Source organism: Oncorhynchus mykiss, chromosome 8 (assembly GCF_013265735.2).
Source record: "Oncorhynchus mykiss isolate Arlee chromosome 8, USDA_OmykA_1.1, whole genome shotgun sequence".
Classification (NCBI taxonomy): Eukaryota; Metazoa; Chordata; class Actinopteri; order Salmoniformes; family Salmonidae; genus Oncorhynchus; species Oncorhynchus mykiss.
The window spans coordinates 50324261-50349007 of record NC_048572.1 but is presented as its reverse complement, the minus strand read 5'-3'; the positions used below and the strand labels follow the sequence as shown (position 1 = coordinate 50349007).

Sequence of the window (24747 nt, the reverse complement as noted above, 5' to 3'; positions counted from 1 at the left end):
AATTCCAATGTTTATTTTATAGTGCAGGGCTCTTTTCTGTCTTTCATAAGTTATATATATATATATATTCCGACTCATTGGAATGAGTCTAACTGTAACACAATCCATTCCCAGTGTTTTTGTTTTACTCCATTCACGTCATGCCAGCACATTTCACTCATAGCTTTGAGCTATTTCTCCATCTATCCTGAAAGACCAGGTCCGATATGCGAGTCAATGGCGGAAATTCACTGTGCGCAAATTCCATTGCCAATTTAAAAGAGACCACTTTCAGACAACTTGATTTTCCTTTCTCAAATTGAGACCCACAATTTGCTATGCAGTGTAAATTGATGGTTGTAGTTAGTCTGGCTTTATGCATTATAGTTTTTTTTTATTGATGACTGTAACTCTTCCTTACTGTTTGTACTTAAGGATTTTTGTTTTTGCCATACTGGAATGCCCTGACTCAGTCCTAGGAGACTGAACCAGCACCAGTACTTCCCATTTCTTCCTTTCTTCTAAAATGAGAGCAGTTTTGGTCATAATTACAGGGAAACTATTTCGTTCTCATGCAAAGAACACTTCGAAGCTGCTATGGAAAGAACTCACCAGACCCATTTGTTTCATTAAAGCAGGGAAATTAACCGAAATGCAGTTTATATATAGTTATCATCCAACTTGAAGAAAAAAAACTCCACTCAAAAACAATATTTTTCAAAAGACGAAACAACTAATACCAACAGATAGTTTTTGACTAGAGTTTCACTTGAATTGATCGTCATCAATGCCTCCCATTGTGATTAGGCTACCAACCATGTAAAATGGAGTATGTCTACAGACTTTCTATCTCATTGTCTATGTCTTGTTGGCCTCCTCATCGTCCTCTTATACTGAGGTTGGTCCTACTTAGCAAAGCATCTACAATTCTGTAGCTTTTTATAAAGGGTTCATTCAGCCTTCAGTTGTGGTTGTTGTGGTTGTTTAGCTGTTTTTGTATTCAAAGTGGGAGAGTGTGATTTAACAGCTCCAGCCTTAAAATACGATCGTCCTCCGTCTTTTTTCTCTCTTAGCCCCGAAATCTATCATGAGGAGAAATGGCGGTGCTCAGATGTCAAAGAACCTCCACTTTACGGGTGTGAACAGCGGGTAAGACACAAGGCTCCTGCTGTTTATTGTTGACAAATAACTAACTTGAGCATCGCCCTTTGAATTTATGACCAACTTATGGCTAACCCTGAAGATTTCACTGTGCAGCAACACTAATTTTCTACTGTCTGCGTTCAGCTACAGTATAAAAACCATCATGATGGCTATAATGGGCAAAGCACATTGGTTCATAATGACACTGTAGTGTCTGATTTTTCTTTTTTTTTTTTTACACGTGTTTAGCTTTGAAACAACACCAAATGAGGATTTGGACAGTAAGAGCCATGAGAATGTGGACATCTCCGACCTACAGCAACAGCCAGAAGGACAACTCCACCCTGGGGAGATGGTGGAGAAACCTGCAGAACACGGTGGTTCCAACCATGGAGACCAGAAAGAGGGAGACCCAAGTCAAGAGATGATGGAAGGAACCGATCCAATGGACCAGACTACTCAATATGTACAACCAGACTCACGTACAGATAGTGGTGAAAATCTGAAAGCTGGAGAACCAGAAAAACAGGCCAAGATAGACACCAACAAAGAGGAACCTATGGAGGCAGAACCAGACCCAAACAGAGATTCCAAACATGAACTGAAAGACAGGTGAAGGGAACTGAGTATAATCTTTATATATCTTTTTGTTCATGAATTATACAAATTTGAGGATTTGCCAGTTAACATTTGGGCATATTTATTTAGCAATTGTCACATTTTGAAGAGTGACCAATTTTTTTTTCAGACTATGTCAAAAAACACAATATTTATTAGAATTTATTGATGTTAGTGAGAGTATATGAATATTGCTGGCAATCCAACTCATGGGACTAATGATTGTCTTTCCTCATAGGGACACGGTAGATGGAGAGTTCATAGCAGCGTGTAATTTCCTCAAAGATCACATGGACAACATGGATAACCCCAATGATGAAATGGTACGCATGGTACAGCAATACACTTAAACATAGGCACAACCTAATTACACAAGTGTTATTCGAAAGCTCTGTGAATATCTGTTAAGATAGACTAGGCACTACCAAACACAGTGTCTTAAAAAGGTGAGCACAATTTGTGACCGCATCCTTTTTCATTTATTGAACGGAAGAGGATAGTTATGCACCTCCTTTCTTTCTCTTATTTCACCTATATTTAACCAGATAAGTCAATTGAGAACCAATTCTCATTTACAATAGTGACCTGGCCAAGAGGCATAACATCGCAACAGTGAACAGGACAACACAAAATAACACAACAAGTAAATAAAAACCCAGTATACAGAGGAAAGGTAAGAAATGTTCACAGTGGGAGCAGAACACAGCAGACTTAATGATCAGCAGGTACATTGATCAGATAGCAGCTCAGTTAATATGTTTTTGAAGGAGTGTGGTGGGATGAATGTGTCAAGATTGAGGGTCGTTTGCAGCTCGTTCCAGTCATTGGCGGCGGAAAAATGGAAGGAATGACGGCTAAAGGATGTGCGGGCTTTGGGAATGACCTGTGTGATATACAGTGCCACATTTAATTGTGTTACAAAGTGGATTCAAATGGATTTAATAGTATTTTTTGTTGTTGTAAAGAATCTACACAAAATACTAACGTCAAAGTGGAAGAGAAATTCAAACAGAAAATATAGTTGTTGCATAGTTGCACTGAACAAAAATATAAATGCAACATGTAAAGGGTCGGTCCCATGTTTCATGAGCTGAAATAAAAGATCCCAGAAATGTTCCATATGCACAAAAAGCGTGTTTCTCTCAGATGGTGTGCACAAATTTGTTTTCATCCCTGTTAGTGAGCATTTCTCATTTGCCATGATAATTCATCCACCTGACAGGTGTGGCATAGCAAGAGGCTGATCATTACACAGGTGCACCTTGTGCGGGGAACAATAAAATGCCACTCAACAATGCCACAGATGTCTCAAGGTTTGAGGGCATGTGCAATCGGCATGCTGACTGCAGGAATGTCCACCAGATAATGTAATGTTCGTTTCTCTACCATAAGCTGCCTCCCATGTCTCTTTAGCAAATTTGGCAGTACGTCCAACTGGCCTCACAACCGCAGACCACATGTATGGCGTCGTTTGGGTGAGCGGTTTGCTGATGTCAACGTTGTGAACAGAGTGCCCCATAATGGCGGTGGGGTTATGGTATGAAAAGTCCAAGGCAACACAGCAGACTCAATGGGCAAGCATACGCTACGGACAACAAACACAATTACATTTTATCGATGGCATTTTGAATACACAGAGACGCAGTGACGATATCCTGAAGCCCATTGTCGAGCCATTCATCCACCACCATCACCTCATGTTTCCGCATGATATTACACAGCCCCATGTCGCAAGGATCTGTACACAATTCCTAGAAGCTGAAAATGTCCCAGTTCTTCCATGGCCTGCATATTCACCAGACATGTCACCCATTGAGCCTGTTTAGGATGCTCCGGATCGATGTGTACGATAGTGTGTTCCAGTTCCCGCCAATATCCAGCAACTTTGCATAGCTGTTGAAGAGGAGTGGGACAACATTCCCCAGGCCACAATCAACAGCCTGATTAACTCTATGTGAAGGAGAAGTGTGGCGCTGCATGAGGCAAATGGTGTTCACACCTGATACTGACTGTTTTTTTTAAGGTATCTGTGACCAACAGATGCATATCTGTATTTCCAGTCATGTGAAATCCATAGATTAGGGCTTAATGCATTTATTTCAACTCACTGATTTCCTTATATGAACTGTAACAATAGTAACATCTTTGTTGAATTTATATTTTTGTTCAGTGTATTTAGCCTTTGTTAAGCCAAGCCTAAATTATTTCAGGAGTAAAATGTGCCAATAATAATTATGCTGTGGAATATCTATTAAACCACCCAGACACATCAAAGATAGAGTCGTCCTTCTGAACTGAGCTGCAGGTAAGGAATGAAACTGCTTATGGATGTTACCATGAGGCCATTGGTGATTTTAGAACAGCTACAGAGTTGAATAGTTGTGATGGGAGAAAGGATGGATCAAAAACATTGTAGTGACTTCACAATAATTGCCTAAATTACAGAGTGAAAATAACAATACAAATATACAGAATAAAAATATTCCAAAACATGCATCTTGTATGCAACAAGGCACTAAAGTAATACTGCAAAAAAATAACACAGCAAAGGAATACACTTTTTGGGCTGTTTGGGGCAAATTGAATACAACACATCACAGAGTAATTGCCTCCTCATTTTAAAGCATTGTGGTATGCTTGACATTGGCAAATGCTGGAGAGTTTTCCAGTATGAAAAGAAACTGAATGGAGCCAAGCACAGGCTATATCCTTAAAGAAAACCTGCTTCAGTATGTCTTACAACAGACACTGGGAGAGGAATTCCCCTTTCAGCGGGACAATAACCCACAACACAACGTTGGAGTTGCTTACCAAGAAAAGAGCGAATGTTCCTGAGTGGCCATGTTACAGGTTTGACTTAAATCTGAATGGAAATATATGGCAAGACTTGAAAATTGCTGTCTAGCCATGATCCCCGAAATCTTGACATAGCTTGAAGAATTGCACAATTAAAGCTCTTAGACACTTTCCCAAGAAGACTCACAGCTGTAATTGCTGCCAAAGGTGTTTCTAACATGTATTGACTCAGGGAGCTGAATACGTATGCAATGACTTTTATTAACCATAAAAATAATTTCAAAACATTTTTCTTCCACTTTGACATTACAGAGTCTTTTGTGTAGATTGTTGACAAAAAAGACAATTAAGTCCATTTTAATCCAACTTTGTAACAGAAGTCCAAGGGGTCTGAATACTTTTGCAAGGCACTGTATCTACAGTACCAGAGCGCAGGATGCTATTAGTAGTGGAGATGTTGAGGAGTGAGCTGAGGTAGAGGAGCGACTTGCCTATGAGGGACTTGTAAATAAATTGGTAGCAGTGAGTCTGGCGTCGTGTACTGTATGTAATGAGGGCCAGTTGACCAGGGTGCAAAGGTCACAGTGATGAGTGTTGAAAGGGGGACTGGTAACAACCCACTGGGCACACACTGGTTAAATCAACGTTGTTTCCACGTCATTTCAATTAAACCAATGTGGAATAGACGTGGAATTGATGTCTGTGCCCAGTGGGAAAGCGGTTGGCAGTGTGGTAAATGGCGTCTAGTTTATTGAGGGAGGTTTTGGGGGCAAGCCTGTAAACTACATTGCCATAGTCCAGGATTGGCAGGACAGTCATTTTTACAAGGATACGCATGGCAGTGTGGGTGAAGGATGTTTTGTTGAAGTAGAGGAAACCAAATTCTGGATTTAACTTTAGACCTAAGGTGGGTGAAGTGGGTATGGAATGAGAGTGATCAGTCCAGCCATATACCAAGATATTTATAAGTGTCGACATACAGTACTCTAGCTCAGACCCGTTCAGGGTGAGAATGTTAGGAGGGCAGGTAGGTTCCGGTTGAAGAGCATACATCATTTTGTTGGTATTGAGTAGTAGGTGAAAGTCAGATAAAGCATGCTGGATGTTGTTAAGGCTATGTTGTAGGGTGGTCAGCACGGACACTTTCATTAGTGCTATTGGCCTCAAACTCTCTATGTGCATTTTCTCTCGGAAATATCCAAGCATTATGAATAGATGTTGCCCTCAGATACAGATCTAGGACTAGCTTACCCTCCATTTTGGGGAGAAAAACGGTCAAATTTCATCTGCTCCCCAGAGGCGGGCTTTGGTGGTGCTGTTCCGAGATTGGTTCCGGGTGGCGGCTGAAGAGGACTCCTTGGCCAATACCGTGTCTGTGTACCTCAGAGAGGTGAGGAAGGCCACGCCCTCGCTCCTCCCCTTCCTTGTTAACATGGCGGACGACAACGGCAACACAGTGCTGCACTACAGCGTATCCCATGCCAACTACCCTATCGTCAGCCTGCTACTGGACACAGGTTGGTACCACTGTGTGTGTGTTATTACACAGCTATGGGGCAATCTAAGGTAAGACAGTGAGTGAGTGAGTGAGTGAGTGAGTGAGTGAGTGAGTGAGTGAGTGAGTGAGTGAGCGTAAACACTTATTGTATGGAATTATGTGTATCTAAATGATTATACATTTGTACTTACGATTCCATATCTAACAAGTTGACATTGTGTATTGAGCATGTGTGTTTGTCCTTCCCCATACAGGTGTGTGTGAGGTGGACCTCCAGAACAAGGCAGGGTACACAACGGTGATGCTGGCCTCCCTAACGGCCCCGGACGGCTCTGGGGACATGGAGGTGGTCCGTAGGCTCATGGAGCTGGGGGACGTCAACGCTCGAGCCAGCCAGGTCACTACCTCTATAACTGCCAAGTACACACCTCATACTTCCTCCTAACACTCTTGTATGGCACATAATGTACTATACGATCAAGTATCTTGGTATTCCAAATGTATAACTGTGTGTTGTCCAAAGGGTTCCATAACACAAAGCAATAGACAAGAATGGCTCCAACAATCCACAGTGGGTGTTACAGAGTTGCCATGATGGTTAAAGCTATGAAACATCAAAGTCATGTACAGTAAATTGGACCTGTGCAGTGAGTACTTGTTTTGAATAATAATATATTAACAATAAACTATAAACCATATGAATCCGCACCAAGGGTCTGTCATTCTGCTCACAGAGAGGGTAAAATGGCTTTTGATAAACAGAGGCTTATAGCTCTGCTTTGGAGAGAGGAGATATTGAGTTGACCTTTACAGCTTGCGGCCTGGGTTAGGATGAATCACCTCTGTACCACTGAGAGCAGCGGGAGAAACCGGTAGCCTGGTTACACCAGAATGAACACTGTGCTCACCATTGTTCCAGAGCAGCATTCAGTCTGGTTTAACCAGGCTAAGGTACTGGAGCAGGAATGCCCTTATGTTTCTGGCATGGCTACAGAAGACTGGAGGTTATCGTGAGCTCTCTCCCGCTGCCTGGACCTCTGTCCTCTCATCTCCTCTCACATACAGAGAGAGCGTCAATCTTCTCCATGATTGATCAAAAACCAAATTACACAAAAACCATAATAACATGTCTTAACGGACCCATGGGCCGCGCCTAGGGCTGTTGCGGTGGCTGTATTACTGTCACACCGGTAGTCATGAGTCATGACCGCAGTAAAATTCCACGTGACCATCACGGCAATCTTCTCTTCTGCACTCTGGACATGCGTTGGTAGTACCCAACTCGCTAACGACCATCGGGTCGCTAATGGCCTGGTACTCAGGGCTCTACTGTCCCTCTACCCACTCTGACATAAATGCAAAAAAAAAACACATCAAAGACTATTATCATCAAAACAGTATCATGCTTTTAAAATTCACCTCACTGTGATCAATTTGAAGAAAGAAGTTTAGCAGCAGGTTGAAACGGAGTGGAAAACATGGTCGCTGTGGATGTTGTTTCAAAGCCAAACACAACGAAATGGACAGCGCTTTCTAAGGTGATGATTCATTTAAAAACACCCGTATGCATATTAAGAGTTTATGCATACTCATAGGTATGTTTTGATTTCTAAGACATTCTAAGGTTTGCATCATCATACCCAACTAAAGTTGCCAAATAACTCCAAATCTAGCATATAGGACCTGTTTCAAATGATCACTTTTAGGCTAAACATATCCACATCCTATGCGCACTCTCTCCAGAATGGGATTATATATCCTTTCTATTTTATTCAGCTAAGATCAATTATATTCTTCTTACTATAAAATCCTATAATATAAAATAATGGCATGGGACTTATAAGCATATCTTGTCTGCTAAATGAACCAGCCTACAGCACGGCGCATAGCCAGATATAATACAGGAGGCCAACTCATTTTCTGTTCTTTTGGAAACATTTTCTTCACATCATAATGTCTCTTTAGACCTGCCTAAAATAAATTGTGGATTCATTGTGATGGCGTATAGTAAATGGATGAATTCAACTTTGTCAAATGTTCCAAAGACGTGCATCAGCGGCTTGTATGCGCGGAGACCTGGAGACGCTAAACGTGTTTATGTTCATTAACGGTCAATTACCATGAGACCGGAAGTCTTTTGCATAACAATAACCTGCGGACAACATTTCATGACCACCACAGGCCTGGCCTGCATACTTTGTTTCTCTCTCTTTTAAACACACAGTAAAATATTCTCCCATAAGACTGGCCTAAAGATGAACCATCCCACCAGGAATTTGCCACAACTTCCTTATGGCCAGTCAGTTTTAGCTCGGCATATTGAGATGATTCTCCGCTTGGCCCTCCTCATTCCTCTTCCCCATCTCTCTCCCTCCAGGGGGGTCAGACAGCTCTGATGCTAGCAGTGAGACATGGCCGGGGCCTGATGGTGCGTCTGCTGCTACGCTGCGGGGCAGACCCCAATGTCCAGGACCACCAGGGGGCCACGGCCCTCATGTGTGCCTGTGAGAGGGGCCACACACACGTCGCCTGGCTTCTGCTGGAGAGGGCCGAGTGTGACACCAGCCTCACAGACCAGGTGAGTGTTGGATGGATAGACTAGAGAATACACAAACACATGTGCATAGACGCACACACTACACGCATAGTGTGTAGTAGCATCTTAAACAGGTTTTGCCCTGTGCAGTAGGTCAGGATTTGGTATCTGGTGCTAATAGGAAGTCTATGCCTGCAGTATGTCACTGGCTCTCATTGTGCCTGTTGCTATGCACTTTATCATACACACAAACACAGATATGGATGCTCACACACACAACCACACAATCCCCCACCCCCCTGCAGGCCCTCAGTTACTAACCACGACTTCAGGAGTAAGCAATACATCTAACACCCAGACCCTACGCCACCTAGTGGACAAGTATACAAAATACACCCCTGGGGGGGATAAGAGTGCCTCCAAGTATTGCCATTATAAGATTCAATGTGAACAGGACGTCAGCCCTCTTTTCTCACTAGAATTAGCGCCTTTGCTGAAAGAGCAGCTTAGGCTATTTGAAGCATTTGAAAGCCCAAATACCTTGGTTGCGTCCCAAGTGGAACCCTATTCTCTATGGGCCCTGGTCAAAAGTAGTGGACTAAATAGGAAATAGGGTGCCATTTGGGGGGCATCCCTTGACTCAGCGATTAGCTCGTCGTAGCCCAGTGAGGTTTGCCTCTACAATAGGCTTCATTAATCCACAGAGAGCTAGCAGAGCGTTAGCCAGGCGGTAATGCTCAGCTCACTAAAAAGAGGAGCGGAAAGCTCTCACGATGAAGGGCCTCCTGCCTTGAATTGACACTATCCTAGATGCAAAAGTGTTAATTGTATAAATTCTAATTCACCCGGGAATGTGAACTCTACCGTTCTCTCTCATTTTGTCTATATCACTGTCGTTTAGCATGGTTACATACCTTAGTAGTGTGTGCCAAATCTATCCTCAAGTACCCCTACCCATTCCACTTATTTGATGTATTCTACTACAAGCACACCTGATTCAATTGGTTAACTGATCATCAAGCCCTTCATTAGTTGAATCAGCTGTGTTAGTACTGGAATAGATTTTTTTTTTAAATGGAGGTACTCGAGCAGAGGTTTGGGAAACACTGCCTTCGCGCATACCTCAAGTGTTGACCTTCTCTGCTTTCTTCCGCCTCTTTTCCTCTTCCAGCGTGGTCGCACGGCCCTCTTCGTGGCCCAGCAGGGGTCCTACGGTGACATCACAGCCCTCATCCAGGCCCACCACACACATGCTGGGACATCTCTCTGAGACCTTGACCCCCCTGTTCCCGTGGATAGGTCAAAGACGCCACAGTGCAAGGAATGTCCAATCCTAAATGGCAACTTATTCCCTACTGTATATAGTGCACTTTTGACTACAATCTAACTAGCTAAGTACATCTAAAAGCTATGGTAGAAAACTGTGTTGGTAGCCTTTTGGCTGTCACTTGACTTCTCCAACACTCACCACTTACTGAGCTCAGCATGTCATGTTAGCATTTCTCACTGACTTCAAGTACTAGGCTCTGGCCAAGAGTAGTGCACTCACTATACAGTAGGGAATAGAGTGCCATTTCAGACACAGCCGAAGATCCCTCACCTCTGCCCGTCTGATTCGGAGGTGGCCCGTCTCTCTTCTCATCTCCATCTTGGGCCACTAAGGTTCAGGTTGGGAGGTCAATATCATTCACTATTCCCAACCATGCTTGGAGTTAGCTCTTCAGTCCACTTCCTGTTCCTGGACAGGAAAACATTTGATTTTAAGACTCTTATGTGCCAGTGGAAGTGTTCTTATGGCAAGCGTGCACTGCTCCAAACTTGGAGTGTGATATTGTCTGCTGGTTTTTGTCCTATTAAAATTTATCCAGGTTTCTATTCATACCTGGGCAAATAGCAAAGTGGACTCGTCAGCCGAGTTCCACAATGGGAGATTTAAAAACATTTAAAAAACAGCCAAACTGCGGCCCTTGAGACCTCGAGCCGTCTAGCCCCGTGTTATTTTCGAAAATGCATTATTACAGTATATGCTGGACCACCAATGGGTGGATGGGTTGATTGCTCTGCTGGTACTGTATACGTTTCAGTGTCATTATCCCCTGTATGGCATTAGGGGAGTGACAATGTTCTATCTGTGTGTCAACGCCTTTACATCTCTTCACATGGCCTTTATTCTGTGATTGTACGGTGGGGCTTCTATTTTTAATTTCTATTATTTTGACTCCGCCTTACACCATCTCTACCATGTGCAACAGGGAAGAGAGCAACTGTGTTGGATAATATAGAAATCTCAGAGAAATCGAATCTAATTGGTATTCAGGTCTGCACCACTACCCTCTGGGCATTTCATTCAGCTAGAGATAATTATTACAGTAAATAGGCAGTACATTTACATTGATGCTTGTCTGGATTGAACTGTTTCCCACTATCAGCAAAATGTTGCATGTATTTTAAAATATCAGTGCGCTATACTGGTAAAGTTTGTTTCCTTATTATCAAAATCCATTATAGACAAACCAGACAGTGGATTTCTCTACTCATTTTGTATGCATTACTCTTAAAGCTAAGCAAAATTGCTGACATATGACAGTTTTAATTAAATGTCTGATGTTTTTGCCAATGATTTTGTATTGATATGGGGCAAAACACATGACATCCATTGTACTCTGTCTATGCAATGACATAAATGGCCAGCGGATGGCGCTACTTTCCCATTCTGTTATAACTGCATGCATGCAATGAATGCTGTCCTGACTGAATGTCTTTCAATTCAGACACGTACATTCTGTATGTACGGGATTAGGAGGTATACAATCCCTTTGTAATATGACACACAATTCTTTCTGGTGAGTGCTACTCATTGGTAGCAGTGCATCTGCATAAGGTGAGTCCGCCCCCATGAAATGCCAAAATGCTTTTAGCATTTACGAAAAGCTCCAATCCATTACTAGTATTATAATAACCATACAAGCATTCAAAGTAATCCACCTTGCGCTTACACTTTGAAATACAATGCCCTGTCAGCCATAATAGATTATATGAATTCTTGGTACTGGACCAGTAGGTCTCATTCTCTATGCTGGTATGTGTATGTATGTGTGAGGCTTGGCTGCATGGAGAGATGGAAATTGTGTGTGAGAAATAAGACTGAGATAGAGGCAGTGTGTGTGATAGTGAAAGAGAGAGTGTGTGTGCACGTGATTGGCTTTATCGCCATGGCAGCAAAGCCCCACAATTCCCCATGGGATCCCCAGGATTGCCTGTTGCTGTCTGTCACACTGACCCCACGCCTGCAGTGTTGCATCCCCATCACACAAAGAAGAGACTGAGTCAGCAATATACTGTATCTATTACAGCCACACACACACACACACACACGCTCGCTCGCACATAAGCATGCAAGCACACCAACACACAACCACACACACTTCCATCCCTGTTACGGAATCCAACAACAACTGCAAAACCACATAAATATAAAGAGAGACATACTGCATGTCATTTATATTCATACGGTATCTGGTGTGTGTGTGATGCATCACTGTCACAGTAGGATGAAGAGCTCCATCCTCTCCCTCATCCCCAACCAGTGTTCACTGGGCTCGGATTTAAGGTGTCCATCTGGGCTCTAGTCTGGAGGACCAACATCTGTGACCCCTATGCATCCTGCATGATTTCCTGTTTAAATGGGGATCATAAAGGAACTATGCAGATGAATGGTGATTTGAACTTTTCGGGCTGTCAAATGGCTGCCTCAAAAGTTAACATCCTCGTGGAATGAGACCATTTTTGCTAGTTAGCAACGATGCGGAGTCTGTGACTTGGTTTGCTCGCGGCCGCTCCAACTCCCTGCTCTTGAATTACACACCTGAAATGTCCAGTGTCTTCCGCCAGCTACGCCATTTTAACAGAAGGCATCGCAAATGGACTACTCTATAACTACAGTGCAGACGCAGTCCACATAAGACCGTGCCGAAAGTCCCAGAGATCCTTGGTCAGTCTAATGTATTTGGGTGTCTCGATAGGTGCTCTTGACAGAAATGATGTCTGTAAACATATGAAGATACAAATATTAAGAGAAGGAGATGGGAGATTTCTAAAAAAAAGACACCGGGAAGAGATTTGCAATAAAGTTTTATATACCAATATATAGATATTTAAGAACAACTTCATGAAATAATAAAAAGGTGAGCGAGACCGGTTTTGTCAATTCTGGGTGCAGATGTTCTTATTTGCATGTTCCAGAAGTTGCTTGAAAAGAAGCCATCTCCCACAGCAAAACAGCAGTACAACAAAGAGAGAGAAAAAAAGGCACCAGAAAACAAATCGTTCATATTATAAAACACTGGGCTTGAGAAACAATGAGATACGGGGAGATATTGAGGAGGAACCACGTTGTATTACTTGTACTGATAAAGAAGTACACATTTGGAAAGAGAAAAGGTTATCAAATGAAGCAAGACCAAGTAACAACACAAAACACTTGGGCGGATAATTCATATTTCGTACAATCAGGGAATGCAGTGCTCTTTTATACAAATAAATTAATATGCTGTCATCAACACTTTATTCTCATCTAAAATCTTATGTACATATTTTTCTTTTACAGAATTGTATAATACTTTATCAAAAACTGGTTTGCAATATGAAAATGTATTTACAAATCATGATTTCAAAAAACACCCTCGCAGCTACTCCGGTCCCAAGAACATACATACTGTACTCACATGCACTCATTCTGACAAACATGCGCACACACACACACACACACACACACACACACACACACACACACACACACACACACACACACACACACACACACACACGCACGAGTACGCACACGTTCTCTCATGCAACACACACAATACAGAAGGCATTCTGAGAGGGCTGGGCAACAAAAAGTGTACAAAACGTTTCCAATATGGCTGTGAAATGAACACAAATACTCACACACACGCATAAACACACACACAGGCACACACACATATCCACCCCCACTACACACACCTATTCAATCTGGCTCTTACCAAATCCTATTTCATCCCATCACCGTGATCGACAATACTACAATGGAGGGGACTCAGAAATGTCTATTTTCTGAGCGGATCACCAATGTGCGGGACAGGACAAAAGGAGAGGTGGACAAAAGACAGTTGTGTTTACTGACAGGAGAATCCAACCTGACTGAACCTCATTACTGTTTAAGCCTGTGTCCCAAATGACATCCTTTTCCCTACATAGTGCACTACTTTTGACCAGAGCCGTATGGGTCCTGGTAAAAAAATAAAAAAAGAGTAGTGTACTAAAAAGGGAATAGGGTGCCATTTAGGAAGCAGGAAAAAAAATCTGCCACAGTGATGCCGGCCACCAAAATGGCTGACAGGGGCCTTTTGTCAGCAGTCGACCTCCCACTGACTGAGTGCCTCCTATATGAAAGCTCACATTGACATCTTTTCAAAGAATGAAGACAGGGGCATGGATGTTTGTGTTCACGTGTCTGGTGTGTGTGTGTGTCTGGTGTGTGTGTGTGTGTGTGTGTGTGTCTGTCTGTCTTTAGGGTGAGTGTAATGCTTGTGTTTGTGAAGGGCGAGTGATTATGTATGCTGTGTGTAAATAGTATCTTCTAGTGCAAGTTAATGTTTCTGTAGTTCCGTCCAATTTATGGAGTTCTGCCCTTGAGCTGTTCTTGTCTATTAATGTTCTGTATTATGTCATGCTTCATGTTCTGTGTGGACCCCAGGAATAGTAGCTGCTGCTATCTCAACAGCTAATGGGGATACTAATAGAATACCCCTGTGTGTGATCTCTTGAGGGTGAGTGACTGTGTGTGTGTTGTACTGACAAAGTGAGTAGATAAAGGGGAAATAAAATCAACAATAACAGATGACAAATTCACCTGTGGCCATGGAAAACAGCTAAAAAGAGGAGAGGAGAATAATAGCCTAAATTATTCACCTCAGTACAACAACCCTCTAATTGCTTTTCTCAAACTGTTAGCTAAGCATTAGCCTGGTAGCCATTAGCCATATCTGGTTCTGCTTTAGCCTAGTTAAACATTAGCCTTCTAGCTAGCTAATTCTGCTCTAGCCAACTCTGTTCTCATTATCATAGCTAAAGGCTGGTTTTTAGTCCATCTATTGAGATGTTGTTGCAGTGATATCATCTAAATTATATTTACAAACGTGGTTTGTTTGTATAAACACAAAGTTGATATCATGAGCATTATATTGTCACGTGATAGTGACTTACATTCTATCCCTCGTATAAATGAGAAAACAAGGAGGAAGCCGCCTTTCTCCTGAGAAGAGATTAATATTTGTTTGTTTGATTTCTCATACTCACACCTAGTCTGGAATTAGATTGACTAGATAGCCAGCTCAGCTAAAGTCAGTTTAATTACAGGTTGAATTAAGCTGGCTACCAATTGCTAACCAGGATTTTTTTGTTGTTGAGAATCTTTGGAGTCTTCACTCCCAACGGCAAAGAGACAAGGGTGCTCCATAACTAAACTTAACATATGCTCTACAAAAAATACAGTCGTCCATAATATTAAATGTATGTATATTCTGTATGCTAATGCAAGCTAGCTAGCTGTCAATCAGGCGTTTGGAATTTATTGTCATGGTTATGTAGCGCCAGTGGCTCTATCTACTCGTGACAATGGACACTGTGGCAGGGTCAAAGTAGAACCGTTTTCACCGTAGTGATGATCTACAGACAGTCAGCCTGAGTATAAATGAAATGTAGTTTTGACCAGCAATACTTGCCGCATTCTAATTGTCTAGAGACATGTCGTAGACACACACAAAAGCCTTAACACGGATACTGTTAGCCACTAGCTAGACGTCTTCACTGGGCCTAAAAATCCAGCCTACCGTTAATTACTACAAAGGCTTCTCTCGCTAAGCCTTACGCTTTCTTTTGGATCCCAAAGCTGCCACAAAACTTTCCCAAAGCTGCCACAAAACTTTCCCAAAGCTGCCACAAAACTTTCCCAATGCTGCCACAAAACTTTCTCAACGACCCTTTGCCCTGCTTGTCCTCTTGTAGCCTTTTAGGTTCAATAAGGATAACGTCAAAGAAGAACTGTAGAGAGTAGGTACACACACCTAAGTACACACACACACACCTAAGTACACACACACACACACACACACACACACACACACACACACACACACACACACACACACACACACACACACACAACAACCTCTCTCAAACCTTTCACTCCACTCCAAGACAAAAGCCCTGACCAGAATAACAAAACACCATGACATCTTTAATAATCGTGAGGTGAACGATAAAACGTGTTGAATTAATAGCTTAAAACTATACAGATTGTCCCATCAACTAAGGTGCTGCCCTCATTTTAAACCTCCCCCTAAAAAGCCAGACAATGAGGATCCACCAGGGATATAACATGGAGAGCATAGATTTATAAAGTCAAGGGCAAAATGACTCTCTTGGAACTCCTCTCGGCCTTAAACGTGAGACAGATAGCACAGCTCAATACTGCTGAAATTGATCAAAAGTGGATGAAAAACATCCAGAATTGGTGTCGACTCAGCTGCAACTCAAGTCCAGTGATCTAAATTCAATTGATTCATAGAGAATTCAAGAACTGAATTGACAGGAATTCAAACCGAACCAACCCCAACTCTGACATAACATAAATAAACCTTAGAAAGTGTCAAACTGTCAATTTTGTGTGATGAATTGGCACAGCATGGTCACGAATGGCTGGATGTGACGAGAACATCATATGTCCATCCCTTGAACAGACTCAGTGAGTGACCCCTGACCTTGGTACTGTGTGTGTGTGCATGTGTGTATGTGTGTGCGCCTGAGCAGCGGCCATCTTGAAAATTAACCCCCTGAGCAGCCATTTAGTCTAGTCTCCATCCTCCCACTTTGCCCACCTCACTTAGCCGTAGTGGACAGCATAGGCTGCTCCGTGTACCAGTGAGTCCCCGGGTCGGGCATACTGCCACCCAGTGGTAGAGCGATAAACTGAGGGCATGTATTTCCGCCCCCGCCGACTACGCCACACCCCACTCCAACTGGGTACGGGTGATGCCCGTGCTGGCCGCTCATGCCACTGTCCGTCCGTCCGATGTGAATCTCGTCCTCTTCGCCCTCGCCTGTGGTCTTGCGGTAAACGGGGTTGTCAAAGTTCATACTCTTGGTAGAGTTTACACGATAGTTCCGCCAAACCAGGTAGACGCCAGTGCAGAGCAGACCGAAGACCACTGTGGCAACAATAGGAACTGCATGCGTTTAACACACAGTGGCAGGGGGAAGGGATGGGGGGACACAGGGAAGATGGAGGAGTGTTAATGTTGTCGGACCATGAGCATCGTGAGATGACAGGCACAGAGCGGAAGTATAGCAAATCAAGACATGCGGGTGGACAGAGGGGGAGGGGACGGAGTGAACTGGCCTTTTGCTGGGGATTTCTGTGCTAGGCTTGGTGGATCAATTGACATTATGATCAGGGAATAATCTCATAACTTCGAAGAGCATGGTTTGTAGGCAGGTAGCCATATAGTTGTCACAGAACTTCTGGAGGCAACTAGGGTATGTGTACCCATGACCCCAAGCCAAGCCAGATGGGAAATTTCTGAGAGATCTTGGCAAAACTGAGCTTGAGGCAGTATTCATAAAAAACAGTGGGAATTTGGACTTTTGGGCAGTGAAGTACGGTTTGTAACAGAGGAACCACAACTGTCCAGCACACTTCCAGCAAGCTCATAAAACTGAGAATTTACTATAATCTTTTGGTGTTGTATATTTGACTAATACATTTAAGTATTGAGCGAGAAGTGTGTCTGGAAGCTAACACGACTGAATTTGCTACTTCAATATAATATTTATATTATATTTATATACTTAATGCAGATGAGAGGCGTTGCCAGGTGAAGGGGGGCAACCCAAAAATTGCTGGGTTATTTAGACTGATTGGCTAATTCCCCGCTGACCTGTGTGCCCATCACCCTTGTCATTAGAAGGGCAGGAGAGATGGGCATTTCCCAAATGCCTTCAATATGCGGTCAGCGCCCCCAAAAAAGAAGAGTAGCATAGGGTTGTGTTAAAAAATAAATAAGCGTTTCTTATTGGACAAATCCATGTACTCCCCCACTGTTTCAGTCAGTATTATTCCATTTGGAATGCGTGTTTTCTGACTGCTTGCAATAATATATCCAAACAAACCCGCCAGCCACCATGGTTGTTTTGGTTGGAACGCACCCAACACACAATAAATGAATGGATATGCAGTGGCAGAATGTCAAGACACAGACACACAATGGTTTCTGAGTGGCCATGTCTCTAGGCATGGTCCCTCTGGTCCAAACTGAACCAGGATCAGTGGATAGTGTAGACAATAGACTAAATATAGCAAGCTTGGGTTCAAATCCTATTTGAAATAATTGTAACTACTTTTATCTATGCCTGATTGAACATACCTGGCTTAATGGACCCTCCACCTGGCACTCTAGGCAGGCTAGGGCAAACACTCAAAGTATTTGAACGATTTAAAATACTATTTGAACCCAGGCATAGTAGGGAGTAGACTAAATATAGCCGGTCAGACAGGAGAAGCAGCCCCTGTGGGGTACAGATAGAGGACATGTACTTACCTATAGGGATGACTACTCCCAGAACTGCCACTGTCAGGTTCTCCCCCAGGAGAAAATGCTCACTTCCAGCTACAGAGGAGGCGGCATGGAGGCAAGAGAAAGAGAGAGGGACATAGGAGTGAGAGGGGAGAGAGAGAGGAGTGGGGGAGACAGATGGTTAAAAAAAGAGTAAGGATGACAAAGGAGAGAGAGAGAGTGAGAAAAACCGATAGGGAGTGTCAGAGAAGAAAATAAAAGTGGGGAGAGAGAGAGCGTGGTTAGCCCTGCTATTAGGTGTGTGTGCGTTTGGAACAGGGTTTCCATTAGGAAAATGTGGCACCAGACAACGTGACCGGGAAGATTGTAATTTACCGGCCATTTGAGAAATGTACCAGACCCATACGGATTGGGTTTGTAACCCATTAGGGTGTCCACCCACGGTGCTCAGGAATCCCATTTTGATTATGGTAAGACATCTTAACAGAACATGCAACTCCCTGTAATGAAATAGCCGATAAAACGTCAGTTTCTAACATTTGCCAAAATGAAATTCGCAGGAAAACACCATTCCAAAACAGCGCACCTGATGAGAGCGGTTCCATATGTGAGAGAGATGAACATCTCTGTTAAAAATTTAGAAAGAGTGGGAATCTAAAGATGAAACAACTTAGGAAAGGAACCATTTGGGGATGTTGGATTTCTGATTCTCTTAATACACCACGTCACCCCCACTAATAAGCTTGAGTCATTTTTTTCCTTCACCTCACGCAGTAAGTCAGCGAAGTCTGTTTTAATAACACCCATTGCGAATTATATTATATTAAAACTATAGTTCCCCAGAGTAGGCTATTGAATTTTCTTTCAACAATCTCCCCCTCAATAGTCACCAATCCTCGGTGTGAAAGAGCAATGTAAGTTACAGGCCTACTGCTGCATTGGCCAATAGGCTGTGAGTTCCATGCGCTCGTTTCTTTAGCTGCCAATGAATCGCGGCGTATCAATGTGTCCATATGGCAGAGGCTGGAGATCTCAAATGAGTTGATTTTTTTACTTTTAGATTGGTATCAATTTAATTCAGATTTTTTTTTTACAATTTACCACATGACAATGATTTTGAGAAACGAAAAATGTGCATATGAAAATCATAAACGGCACGCAGATCGGTAGCAATGGTAGGATAATTGTAAGCTTCCCGGAGCTTGAAATTCACGTGCCGCCAATGAAGTCTTAATAAAATAATTGCCTCCACGTTTCTATAGTCGGATTTCTGGCAATAAGCAACTTTGAAGCAAGGTAAGACATCATCATAATATGAAATAAAACATTCAGGTTTCAAACCATTAAGTATGTTTTCAGAACGCATACTGTCTCCAGCTCACATTACAAAGCGGTGGGTGACTCGCTGATAGCCTGTCGCCTGCACTTGAATGGTGAATGGGGAGGCGAGCTTCAATTACCAGTTCAGAAAACAAAATAGTAGCTTTTTTAAATTGTGCACCAAAACTGTTTTTAACAGGCGATTGCATTTAGAATTGTTGCGCAATGAATGGGCTTATAAAAGCGCATGTTGAGGAGCTGCAGGAGAAATCCCGCTCAAAATAGGCTCTATATGCTGTGCGTGTGATTGTTGTGTTGAATAAATAACATACATGACAACTAGCGAAAATACACACACAGGCCAATTGAATTATTAAAAAGTATGCAAATGAACCTATAGATCAAACGTATTTCCATTGACTGGTATTTCTATCAATTAATAAAAAGCATTATTTTGCATTGGGCAACACTGTTTTGGGGGGGGCTTTTGCCAGGTAACAGAAACCCTGGTTTGGAAATGAAGCAGTATTTGGCAGGAGACAAAGAGGTGGTGGAAGAGGCTACGTTTTATCAGATAACACTCGGGCTGTGCCCAAAATGACACCCTATTCTCTATATAGTGTGCTATATGCCCTGGTTAAAAGTAGCGCATATAGGGAATAGAGTGCCATTTGCTCCCATAATGTCCAGGAAATAAATAGATGGTTTCTGAAATATGATCATGTAAAATTCAGGTGAACTGGTCATTGTTTCGCTGTAAACTGCTGGAAATCACACTTCCATGCTAATAGCTGTAGGTAATTACTTCAAATAATGTCCCCCTCTCCCTCATTGTCCTAACCAGTTCCAAATCTGACAGGAGGGCTAGAACACCAACAGGTCTACAAAGAGCTGGTTTCTGAAATATTAAATATTGCGATCTTGCTCAAGAACTGTAGGTAATTACTACAAATTCATGTCAATTAAACATAGTACACACAGATACATATCAGGTACACACACACACACACACACACACACACACACACACACACACACACACACACACACACACACACACACATTGATGGCCACTTGATGGCACTTACAGTGGTGAGAGAGATTGCTGTCCTCCTTGATGACATTAGTGTCCCCAGACCCTACTGTGGTGGAGGTGGTGTGATCCAAACGCCGGCCATCTTTCTCCTTCACCTCTGCCCCAGGTTTGGCGATGAGGAGGAGTTCTGGGGTGCTGGAGGGGGCGGGGGTGAGGTGGCGGACCCCGGCATCTGCCTGGGACAACCCAGAAGTGGAATGGGAGTCCTCTTTGTCCTCCTCGATACTTGCCGTGATGATGGCTACCGAGCCGGTGGGGAATGGCGACGGTGTGGTAATAGTCTCATTTGCTAAAAGAACAAGGAAATACAATTAGTTACATTACATCCTTGTATGTATGCCATATCAACTATATGTAGCTGTTTTACAAGATTAGAACAGTAAGATCATCATAATAGAGTTTTACTCAATCAAACCTCAACTATAGAAAACTCCCGATGGCGCCGGAAGTACATTACATGACCAAAAGTATGTGGACACCTGCTCATCCAACATCTCATTCCAAAATGATGGGCATTAATATGGAGTTTGTCCCCCCTTTGCTGCTATAACAGCCTCAACTCTTCTGAGAAGGCTTTCCACTAAATGTTGGAACATTGCTACGGGGACTTCCTTCCATTCAGCCACAAGAGCATAAGTGAGGTCGGGCACTGATGTTGGGCGATTAGGCCTGGGTCGCAGTCGGCATTCCAATTCATCCCAAAGGTGTTTGATAGAGTTGAGGTCAGGGCTCTGTGTCGGTCAGTCAAGTTCTTCCACACCAATCTCGACAAACCATTTTTGTATGGACCTCGCTTTGTCATGCTGAAACAGGAAGAGCCTTCCCCAAACTGTTACCACAAAGTTGGAAGTACAGAATTGTCTAGAATGTCATAGTATGCTGTAGCGTTAAGAATTCCATTCACTGGAACTAAGGGGCCTAGGCCAAACAATGAAAAACAGCCCCAGAACATTAATCTTCCTCCACCAAACTTTACAGTTGGCACTATGCATTGGGGCAGGTAGCGTTCTCCTGGCATCCGCCAAACCCACATTTCTCTGTCGGACTGCCAGATGGTTAAGTGTGATTCATCACTCCAGAGAACGTGTTTCCACTGCTCCAGAGTCCAATGGCGGTGAGCTTTACACCACTCCAGCCTACGCTTGCCATTGCACATGGTGATCTTAGTCTTGTGTGCGGCTGCACGGCCATGGAAACCCATTTCATGAACCTCCCGACAAACAGTTATTGTGCTGACGTTGCTTCCGAGGCAGTTTGGAACTCGGTAGTGAGTGTTGCAACAGACAATTCTTTACACGCAATGTGCTTCAGCACTCTGTGAGCTTGTGTGGCCTAACACTTCATGGCTGAGCTGTTGTTGCTCCCAGACGTTTCCACTTTACAATAACAGCACTTAACAGCTGACCGGGGCAGATCGAGCAGGGCAGAAATTTGATGAACTGACTTATTGGAAAAGTGGCATCCTATGACGGTGCCATGTTGAAAGTCAATGTCTGTCTATGGAGATTGCATGGCTGTGTGCTCGATTTTATACAACTGTCAGCAACGGGTGTGGCTGAAATAGCCGAATCCACTAATTTGAGTATGTCCACATACTTTTCTATTTGAAGCGAGCCATATTGCTGTATGGGGCTGAATGGCACCAAAAAATTGCTAAGGATCATAGAGAAAATGAACGGAACTATCAAAGGATCATGGTCGATGTAGTCATTTTAATCCTGCCTGAGAGACATGTGCAAAGAGCGTGCATGAGGGCGAGCCTCCTCGTAGCCTACCGGCCTGTGATTGGTCTGTCAGCATGTGGTTCTGTGTTACGACAAATGCAGTAGTCAGAATGGATCAATATTTAAATTAAATATTGTAGCGAACTTTAAAATAATTCACAGTGGGGATCGAACTTGATCATAATAAACCAAAATAGGGGTCTAAAAATACATTTTCGCCTTTCTGGCGATCGTAATTTACATAGGCTTTCTAGGGCAGACCAAGGCTTTTGGCACTGATAGGTTGCTACGCAGTAGCTGACCAGCAGAGGTCGTGACTCCTCACTCCAGATCGGATACCGGGGGTCTGCAAATCACACACATCAGTGGAAGCTGGTGTCACTTTGAAATGGAGGACAGGCTCATGGTAATGGTTGGAATGAATGGATGGTACCAAATGAGCCCATCACCCCTTTTCTCCCTCCACCAGCCTCCACTAACAGCCACCCACTGACACACACACTCTCACCTGGCACACAGCCCCGCATGTCGGGCCCCAGGTCCTGTCCTGTGGGGCAGGCGCAGGTGTACTTGGGAGAGTGCTCTGTGATCTGGGGGGCTTTGAGACACAGGTACTCACAGCCACCGTTGGCCTCACTGCCCAAGTTACAGCTGTCTGGGCCTTAGAGAGGGAAATAGAGAAACACACAGTCAGAGACAGAAATACAAAAGGCCGTGTTTACACAGGCACCCCATTCTGATATTTTGCTCAATTATTGGCAAAAGAGCTGATCTGATTGCTCTAAAAATATCAGAATTGGTCTGCCTGTGTAAACGCAGCCAAAGAGACACACAGTCAGAGACTCGTACGCATTGGGGTAAGGAGAGTTTCTCTAGCTGACTTTGACACCAAGCTAGATAAGCTAATAACCAACGTGCCAGGGGAGATCTGAGGAATTCCTTGCTAGTCGGCCTATGCATTGCTTGCTCTTTGGGGTTTTAAGCTGGGTATCTGTAAATCACTTTGCGGCTGCTGATGTAAAAAGGGACTTATAAAATACATTTGAATGATTGATAATCCAGGCAAACTGTTCACTTATTCATATAATAAAAACATGAAACTACATAGTAGTTTCTGGTGTAACTGCACTGTTAAGATACACATGGCACATTTGATCTTTGTACTGTAAATACTAGCTTCTTAATGTAATAATGTGATGGGTCTGTCACATGAGACCAGGGATCAATCTGTGAAGACCAGGTGGAACTAGCGTAGTTTGTGTGTTATATGGCATTTTAGTCATTTAGCAGACACTCTTATCTAGAGCAACTTACGGGAGCAATTAGGGTTAAGTGTCTTGCTCAAGGGGACATCGACAGAGTCGGCTCAGGGATTCGAGCCACCAACCCAACAATCTTAACCGCTAGGCTTCCTGCCGTGTGTGTGTGTGTGTGTGTGTGTGTGTGTGTGTGTCTCAAAGGATCACAGAGGAAGAATGACTCACACCTTGTGTACTCAGGTAAGGACATGTGTACAGTCATAGGGAGAAGTGTACTAGAAGCATTGCATAACACACACTAGGGACACAGATAAACAACCAGACAACAAGCTCTTTCTTGTTCTTTCTCTCTCTCTCCTTCTCTCTCTCTCAAACACACACACAAAGGTACACCGACAGAACAGAGAAAACAAGTTATTTTTTGCTCTCTCAAACACACACGCACACACACACCTTGGGGCTGTCGGAGTGGGTGGAAGACCACTATGTCGTGGGGGTCGTTGAGGTGCTCGGCCAGTGTGCTGACATCTCGGCCGGTTAGCCTGTTAGCGCTGTACACCGCCTCCCTCTCCCTGTCTGTCCAGTAGATACGGTCCTGACAGGGGGGAGAGAGATGGAAAGAGGGAATAAGAAAAAAGGAGGAGAGGGAAGGAGAGAGGGATAAAGAGTAAGAGGAGGTGGACAGATAAGAGGCAGGAGAAAGGGAGGGGAGGCAATGAATGCACAGTCAATTTGTACGTCAATTAGCATTGTGTATAGGCATCTGTAAAAAATAATGCAGTAGATAGACGGCAGTTTGTCGTCTCTCTCGCCTGATTTATAAAAGGTTGAGCTACCTAGTACAAGACTTTTAAAGCGGCTAGCCAGAGTAAGGACTTTTGGAACATGCTGTTGTGAAAACACATTTGATTGTTAAGACAAAACAGAACGACAGACAGACTGACTTCTCAAGCGATGTTACGTGAATAAGCGCTACTTTTACAGTTAAAACTGTCTAGCCCTCTCTGCAGAAATCCTTGCCGAGATCTCATCAGTGCTACCGTAAAGGGTGAGCATTCTCACTGCTCCTCCGTTGGGAGGTTAAACAAACTCTGACTGCAACCAGACGTCACCTTGTGGTTGTTTATTTCATTATATCCTGTCTGTTTACCGGAACGTTCC

At 43.3% G+C, this 24747-nt stretch overlaps 2 protein-coding genes across 4 annotated transcripts in view; one reads left to right on the top strand and one right to left on the bottom strand.

Moving 5' to 3' along the window:
- The window catches only part of LOC110530016 (KN motif and ankyrin repeat domain-containing protein 1), a 28540-nt gene extending 17263 nt beyond the window's left edge, over positions 1-11277 (top strand). The window contains exons 4-10 of the mRNA XM_021612772.2: positions 1053-1128; positions 1372-1734; positions 1979-2063; positions 5834-6053; positions 6289-6431; positions 8412-8612; positions 9742-11277. Of these exons, the coding sequence (XP_021468447.2) occupies positions 1053-1128; positions 1372-1734; positions 1979-2063; positions 5834-6053; positions 6289-6431; positions 8412-8612; positions 9742-9840 (1187 nt within the window). The 3' untranslated portion in view covers positions 9841-11277. The remainder of the gene's footprint in view (positions 1-1052; positions 1129-1371; positions 1735-1978; positions 2064-5833; positions 6054-6288; positions 6432-8411; positions 8613-9741) is intronic.
- A 1405-nt stretch (positions 11278-12682) lies between these two features.
- Positions 12683-24747, bottom strand: part of LOC110530017 (low-density lipoprotein receptor-related protein 8) — a 189962-nt gene continuing 177897 nt past the window's right edge. For 2 of the 3 annotated variants that reach the window (XM_036985560.1, XM_036985561.1), the window contains 5 exons: positions 24040-24181; positions 22836-22988; positions 20596-20892; positions 18212-18280; positions 12683-16840 (listed from right to left, as the gene is read on the bottom strand). In XM_036985560.1, coding sequence (XP_036841455.1) covers positions 16494-16840; positions 18212-18280; positions 20596-20892; positions 22836-22988; positions 24040-24181 — 1008 coding nt within the window. In that variant the 3' untranslated portion in view covers positions 12683-16493. The remainder of the gene's footprint in view (positions 16841-18211; positions 18281-20595; positions 20893-22835; positions 22989-24039; positions 24182-24747) is intronic. The other variant, XR_005052891.1, reaches the window with a different exon arrangement.